Source organism: Punica granatum, chromosome 2 (assembly GCF_007655135.1).
Source record: "Punica granatum isolate Tunisia-2019 chromosome 2, ASM765513v2, whole genome shotgun sequence".
Classification (NCBI taxonomy): domain Eukaryota; kingdom Viridiplantae; phylum Streptophyta; class Magnoliopsida; order Myrtales; family Lythraceae; genus Punica; species Punica granatum.
The window spans coordinates 22,686,203-22,694,410 of record NC_045128.1 but is presented as its reverse complement, the minus strand read 5'-3'; the positions used below and the strand labels follow the sequence as shown (position 1 = coordinate 22,694,410).

Below are 8,208 nucleotides of genomic sequence, written 5' to 3'. Positions count from 1 at the left end.
CTTCTCCCATAAAAGTTGTATATTATATCTAAGATATTTAGGTGTTAAATCACCTTCATGTTGTTGCTCTTCTAAGTCAACGGAATCCAAAATTTTATTTAATGGGAATAACCATTGAATCCATTGAATAAACTAATACTCATTATATTTTACTCTTTTTTTTTTTTACTTTTACTCTCGTTGACCATTTTTCCTATCATTTTGTCAGCACCCCTTCTTCCTAAACAATAATTTTAGTTCAGTTGCTCTTAAATCTTATATATTTTCTTTCTATATATTTTTTTTTTCTAATTTATACAAACTTAACATAATTATTAGAAGATCAATTTAATTAAATTTTACAAGTAAAATCTCATAATTAGATAATATTATTAATAATTTATCAAAAAATTTAAAATTAGTATAGAACCATCCCTACCGCGGACACAATGTCTAATATACTCGTGCAACTTCCTAGGGAAGTCAACACCCTACGGAGAAGTCCTCGGGGTACTGCCAATGACTATGAACACATCGCTGCTTCACTTCTTTGTAGATGTTAATCTGTAATCACAGATACCGTTTAGGATGTTCCAGGCGGCAAAGAAAACCTGTGCCAGTTATGAGTCGGTTGTTATTCAGCAAAAAAAAAAAAAAAAAAGAGACGGTTGCTGAGCAAGTTACATGGATTGAAGATATGTCAATCACTGAAGTCCCACTGCATGCTTGACTTCTTATTCACATAACAATCTAACAGAGACCGATCTGTTACCTGAACAAATTCATATGGGCCGCATGTATCAAAATCAAAGCCAACAAAAAGAAAAAAAGATCACAACAGGGATCGCGAAGTGACTAATCATACAGAAATTATCCCCTTCAAAAAAACAGGATATGAAAGTTGTTATTACCAAAATTTGTCTGTTTGATTTTAAAGTTGAGTTTAATTTTGATTTTAATTAGTTTGTAATGATTATAATATTGAATTATGAGAAAAAGTGTGAAAAAGTAATGAATAATTGAAAAAAAGTAATGATTTTATTGTTGAATTGTAGAAAAAGTAATGAATAATTGAAAGAATTTATTATTAAAAATTAAATTAAATGGTTAAAAAATTGAAGAAAAATAGAAAAGTAATAATTGTATTGTTGACTTTTATTGTGTAGTGAGTAAAATTAAAATTATAGTTAAAATCTTAAAATCAGATTTAAAAATCAAACAGGCAGTGCTATTAGGCTCATCTTCAACCAAAAAGTTCGAACCAATAGGTTGTAATACTCAATCCCTTATAATTTCGTGAATTTCTCTTTAATTTTTCCGTGTGAAACAAAATCTTTCAAATATTCGTCCTCACGTGGCACCGTATGGTCTTTCTCACCATTTACCTACATATGCCACGTGCACTTAAACGCTTGTCCTCAACTACTTACCTCAAGCCGGACTCTCTTTTCTTCCGGACTCGGGCCTTAACTACATCAAGTTGGACTTCCTCTTCCACACTCGGGCAAGAGCGAGAGAGTCAAACCAACTATGAGCCGAGCTTTCACTTCCAGACTCGGACTTCACTAGCCACAAGTTTAACACTCGAGCCTAACGTGAGTCCTCACATGGGCACACGAAAGCCTAATCCACTCCGATACCATATAAAATCTCACTGAGCGTATAAGCCATTAGGTCCATCTCCAATCCAAAAGCTCAAGTCATCTTGGCACTTTTCAAATACTCCGCATTATTCTTTGTTATCTTCAGTTGGCCAATTAAGGACTGCTTCTCCTCTTGGAGCTCTCTAACCTCATCCCTCAGTTTCGAGATAGTAGTCTCTAGATCAACATGTTTCTATTAAAGCTCTGCACCAATGCAACATAGCTCATCCCTCAGTTTTGCGATCGTAGTCTCTAGATTCTGTTGAACCTCTTCAACTTTCTCCTTGAGCAACTTGAGGATGGAGGAGTCAATTTCCTCTTCTTCAGTCACAATCATCATCACCAGCAAAGAATACTCTAAACCACAGAGAATCGCCAGAAATCAAGGAGGACGAGGATTCCGACGGAGTATAATGAAGAATCGCTCAACTAAAGTCTCAGAGTTGCACAGTCATCATTGTGTGCAGAGAATACTCCAATGCGAGAGAGACGGCAATGATTCTCTCGGTTCTGCGTAGCTCCGAGACTTCAGTTGAGCGATTCCCTCATTATACTCCCCCGGAATCCTCATCACCCTCCTTGATCTTTAGCGATTCTATGTGGTTTTGAGTATTATCTGCCGACGATAATGACTGTGACTGTAGAAGAGAAGGAAACTGACTCCTCCATTCTCAAGCTGCTGATAATGACTGTGACTGTAGAAGAGAAGGAAACTGACTCCTCCATTCTCAAGCTGCTCAAGGAGAAAGTTGAAGAGGTTCAACAGAATCTAGAGACTACGATCGTGAAACTGAGGGATGAGGTGTGTTGTATCGGGGTAGAGCTTCAACAGAAGCATGCTGATCTAGAGACTACTATCGTGAAACTGAGGGATAAGGTTAGAGAGCTCCAAGAGAAGGAGTCCTTAATTGGCCAACTGAAGATAACAAAGAAGAATATGGAGTGTTTGAAAAGTGCCAAGATGGCTCGACCTTTTGGGTTAGAAATGGACTAAATCACTTATAGGCCAAGTGAAATTTTATAAAAAAGAGCAGAAAGAAGTGGGACATATAAAAGAGGAGTTTGGATGCCACGTGCTACGTACAAAGAAGTTAAAGAAACGTACATAGACATTATTTCTCAGCACAAAATGGCAGAATTGTATCCCAGATCACTTCGATAGGATGACAAGTATGAGAAACATCTGTACAGCGACAGGTAATTAGCAGGATTGGACTTCGATCTTCCACCTGCAAGCCGAAATGCTAAGGCTAGTCAATAAGAACTGCTACAGATTAAGGGGAAACGGATGTGCCTAACACAATCATTACCCACAGCTCAGATTAAGAGCTCCGATGCTCTTCTGAAGAAGGGCTTCGCCAATGTCTCTTCTTTAATACGTCCTGCAAATGCTAAGTGTAATCTTCAGTGACACTCGAGAGCAAATAGTGGAATGAATTCGGCATTGAAAGGACTATGCATTCTGTCAGGTTTAACTAAGCAACAACCATAGCTCACAATTCTTTTTACTAATAAATTGTATTCGTCGTTTTCCTCTTTCCTCCATCCAGGAATGTGTGGACAAGAATGAGAGAATTCAGGGACCGGCATAGATATAATACTGTTTCAACTCGGTGAATGGTTGAAGTCGGAGAGCTCAAGCCCCAAAAGTAGCAGCAGAGTGCAGTCAGTCAAAAGGCAAAAACATTGAATTGTCTAGAAAATAAAATGTGAAATATGGCTTCGTGTGGTATGACAGAATGGTGAGGGAATTGGATGGAGTAACATAGAAATGATTATGCATTTGAACTGTACTTCATTATTGTTCTATCAACGAAGACAAAGGATGGGAAGTCTCTGCATAAATTTAAAAGATTGCATGCTCAATTAAGAAGGAAAAGGAATTGCTACCAGGTCCCAGCTCTTAGCTAACTGATGTGGACCTAATGTCATGAATAATATCAAACTTACCCAAGCAGGAACAAAACTTACATATGGAGTTTTCATTGCATACGGCTTTTAAAGATTGTTCAAGTCCAATGTATATTGCATGATAATCCATATATCCTACATAGTAGAGCTAACTTATGATCTTTGATGCAAGTTAACTGATGAGTTACACCAATAACCATAGTCTAATTCAATTCTAAATCAATAAGCCCCAACAGACTCATTTCGGTGGATATCGGAGAACATTCACGTAAAAGAAGCCACAAAAATTTTTCGCTTTTAACTTCAAATGCAAGTATTATAATTTGCTGTTTTATCAACAAAATAAAATTTGAAAAATATGATACTGCACCTTAGAGGATAGAGGTGGGAGAGAAGCTTGACGCTTAGCCTTCCCAGGATCTCTTAATTGCCGAATCTTCCGTAGTTGAACGGCTATGTCTTCCAATAGCTGCAACTGACTATTTCCCCCTTCAGGGCTTGCCGCAGATAAGTTAAGTCTCTCTCTTCCCTTCTGGACAAACTTTAACCTCTCCCTGAGCCATCCCACTTCACTATCAATTTTCATCCTCTCATAATCAAATGCTGACATGGACTTTCTCCGTAAATCGGAGGGCAACTTTGGCTGAGCGCAACAATTTGCTTTGAAGCCTAGAAAAATATCCGAACAGCTCCTGCAAATGTCTAGTCCTTTCCTGTCATTTTCTGTGTCTATGTTATTACTAATATGACTACTACTTCGAGGAATACCCAAAAGTTGTTTACTGTTTGATCCCACATCTTCACCTGAGAAAGTGTTCTGACTTTCCTCTTGCTCGTCCCCCAATCCTTTCATGTCTTTATTTTGAATATCATGCTCATCAGCTGATAAAACTTGAAATTCCCCAAAATTGGAAGGGCTTTTTTGGCAGTTGATTGCCGTAATATCACACATCACAGGAGTTTCTGCATCTCGTAATCCCAATTCTTCCTGGTCGAAGGCTTTGCTGATTCGTCGAAGCATCATCTCAGGTTTCTCTGTTGAAGACAGAATAGAGCAAGTCCCTTGTCCCTGAGTGGCTGCAGTGTCTTGCAATTCACTATCTAACTGCTCATTTGCAAAAATCAATTGCCTATAAGCTTCCACTTCCTTCTCCATGAAATATTTCTCCTTCTCTCTCCTTACAAGTATCTCCATCATAATGTTCATCTCCTCAGCATCAAAAGCAGACTTCTCTTCTGTGATTCGTTGGAATTGTCGAGCTTCCATTTCTATTGATGCCTTCTCCTCTTGAAGACGTAAAATCATAGCCATTGCTTCGTCTGCAGCTGTAGCAGCGGCATTTCTCTCTTTCTCTAGCTCAAGGCAAAGATTAGCATGACCAAGTTGTTCTTCCCTTAGGGCACGTTCCAAAACTCTAATTATGTCCTTTTCATTCTTGTATGAGCGAGAGCTGCCAATCTCTAGCGATCTATCGCAGGAGAATTCTTCAGCAGCTGATACCTCTTCTGATGTGTCCCTAAATTCATCTATGGACTGGTTTGATCCAAAACCAATCATGTTATTTTCCTGCAAAGTAATATCTTTTGATTTTTCCTTGTCATCTGGAGCTTCCATATGACCTATAACAGCATCACAAACACCTTCATAAAGTAAACTCACGTTTTAGGGTGCCAGAATGTATATGGGGGTCAAAATGTCAAGTTTTTAAAAACATGAAAAATAACTAACTTGTCTGCAATTTCACCTAAATTTATTTGATGTTGTGTAAGATGTGCTAGTGCCTTGGCATTTGTTATACTTCTATGATACCATGATGAAATCCATAATTTGCTCCAGTATTGCACATAATGAGTCCATGCTTATCCTTGACGCAAAATCATCTCAAGATACAAAAGGATTTTTTACAAGGTAAAATCAACTCACAATAACTTAGTGGTTATTTTAGTCTACGTTTTTCAGTTTAATCTAGGCAATATACCACAAAACGAGAGTTATAGTAAAACGCAAACAATAGGTCTGACAGGTGGAAACGAGGTCCTAAATGTTTACAAAGTTTACTAACAGTCTATTATAAACGTATACGAGATAAGTTCGAGACATTGTGTTACCAAAACTCTTAAAGTCATTGTTTGGGAGAGAGTTGCTAAATAAGGATAGCATTTAGTTATTGACAAAGTAATTACAGTAACACAACAGAAAGAATGCTTACACTCGTGCTGCATGTCATTGCAGCTCTCTTTAGTAGTCTCATCATCTGAGTTGATGGTGCTGGGTGGGACAGAAAAATATTGGGAATCAAGTACAATGGAATCGTGCGCAGAAGATGAACATAACCGCCGATATTGTACAGAACCTCTTCTACGCCGTCGAATACCCAGTCTCCGCTTCTGACTCTCAGCAACATTTCGTTCTTCTGCAGTGCACAAGTCTGATATTCCAAAATGCATATCATATTTATTTATGGGAGGGGAGTGCTCCAACCTCTTCTCCGAGCACGAGTTACATGAGTCTTCATCTTCTAGACTTCCATGAACGCTCTTTTTGCCAAGGTGTGAGTCCACTTCACAGTTCTGACAACTGACTAGTAACGAAACAAATGGGGCCTTGCTTCTAACCGATACATTAAGGGACGATATTTTTTGTAATGGGCAATCCACTAAGACTTTCTGTACACACTGACTGTTATTATTGACATGCCCGAAAACACCATTGCAAGGGCAAGGCAGGGACAAACCAAAGAGACTCAGAAACTTTGAAGCAATATAAGCTGCAGTAGAGGCACACAGCAACGAATATACTGTGGCAAGATCAAGAAATGCACCGACCAGGCCAGGAAAAGTCCACATTTGTATTGCCTTGCATGCCATTTTTCCCCAGCACTACAGCCTCTTTGTCCAATTTATTGTGTGATGACCATCAAATTACGCAGATCTTCTTGGTGTCTCAAAAGCTGAAATGCAGAGAGTAAGATAAACCCCAGCATCAGTCTTCTTGACAAAAAATTATTGTCTTTCTATTTTTCAGTATCTCATGTGACAAAAGAAAATCAATTAACTTTTTTCTAATTGGACAGAATAATTACTTACTTAATTAAGCAGCAAATGCAACAAAAATTATGCATTCAAAATTGAATCAGAAAACTTTCGTGAGACAAGATGCAGCACATAAGTTTCATCTATAAGTCATGACAGAGAGCAAGAGCTAATGATATCTAAGCGTGATAAATAAAATAAATAACACCGCCAACTTTTGTTTAACCGTAAAACTAGTTGCAGGAGAATATTCTCATTAAATTCGAAAATTTTGTGGAACTACAGGAAGACCAAAATGGGGACAATGTCTGATAGGAAGCGCGCAATTATAAACCCGAGTTTTCGCTAGGTTGCTCTTCTTGTTCTGACCAAAACTATAAGAGTGCTCTTTCCACAGCAAATGACATACGATTTGATTCGATATTCATGTATTATCAGTATACAGATTTAATCGGTAACTTGTTTCTTTGATTAGCCCTATTCCTGCAATATGAAAACCATTCATCTAATCGCTCCTAGATAACGAACTCTGTGTTGCTTGACCATTTTCCACTCCATCCCCACGGAATTCTTCGAACAGCTTCGAACAGAGCATCTTGACACGGAACAGAAAGCTTCACCATTCATCCAACAGCTCCCAAAAAAAAAAAAAAAAGAAGCCACCCCAGAATACGTTTCTTAACATACATCAGTTGAATCTCAACACAAATGCGCTGTTCCGATTGTAAATAGAAACTTCGGATGAAGTGAACAAAACAAAACAAAACAAAATTTGACGTTTGATTGCTAACAGAAAGCATGCGATTCCCCACCAGTTTCAATCCTCGTAACTAAATCTCCCAATGAGTTAACGCAATCCGTCAATCAACGATTGCCAGAAGCAGCAGAGGAGAGAATAATGGGTTTTCCAAGAAGCGCGAGCTCACCGGTTGGCTGGCTGACGAGTTGGATGCAAAGAAACGACGGGTCCTTCTCTTTATTGCACTGAGCTGAACTGATGAATGCGTTTTTGCGTAGCGCATCTGAGCGATTGATTGAAAGGCCCTAATACAAAAGTTTGGACGGTTGTGGCGTTGGGAGGCAGTGGACGGAAGTTCAGTCGTCCCTAATTAGTCCAGGCCCAAGCTATTTACTAAAGGATATGACTCTTAATATTGTCGATTTTCTTCGTTTCATTATATTCGAATCCAAGAGGTAAAAAGACAAAGAATTACCTAACAATCTCAACCAACCAAATTGATACCCTGGTTGAAGCTTTTCATTTGGTGAGATCGGTTGATTTTTGTCGTTTGAAATGAATGATGCCCACATGATTGACGATTGATGATCATTCATTCATGGTCCATATGTGACTTTCCCAATGAATTGGTTTAACAAATAGACTAGCATATTACCCATGCCATGCACGAGCCTTTTATATATTTATTCTATTCAAATTTGGAATAAAATATTATAATTGATACATTTTTTTGATAAATTTATATTTCGGTAGCTTCCACAAATATTTTAAATTATGCGTATAATTTAAGGACATAAAATTAACGTATACAAAACGTAATTATGAAAAAAGTTGTTGCGATTCTTCTGCGAAGTGATTTTACTAATGAAGACCAATCCATTCAATTGAAAATTAAGACATGTT

The 8,208-nt window shown here is 37.9% G+C and overlaps 1 protein-coding gene across 6 annotated transcripts; it reads right to left on the bottom strand.

Annotated features, from left to right (window-relative positions):
• Positions 1-336: 336 nt before the first annotated feature.
• Positions 337-7,722, bottom strand: LOC116195875 (probable myosin-binding protein 5). 6 transcript variants are annotated; one of them, XR_004154716.1, is made up of 7 exons: positions 7,493-7,722; positions 5,744-6,484; positions 3,904-5,174; positions 2,933-3,004; positions 2,728-2,851; positions 664-751; positions 337-590 (listed from the first exon to the last, which is right to left on the bottom strand). XR_004154716.1 is itself a non-coding variant. In XM_031525262.1 (5 exons), the coding sequence occupies exons 2-4, from the start codon at positions 6,399-6,401 to the stop codon at positions 2,945-2,947; spliced, it is 1,989 nt and encodes a 662-aa protein (XP_031381122.1). In that variant the 5' UTR covers positions 6,402-6,484; positions 7,493-7,722; the 3' UTR covers positions 1,252-2,851; positions 2,933-2,944. The 6 variants fall into 6 exon arrangements, 4 of the variants coding, with proteins under 4 accessions (XP_031381122.1, XP_031381124.1, XP_031381125.1 ...); XR_004154717.1 differs by having other exon boundaries at positions 337-543; XM_031525262.1 differs by lacking the exons at positions 337-590; positions 664-751 and having other exon boundaries at positions 1,252-2,851.
• Positions 7,723-8,208: the final 486 nt, after the last annotated feature.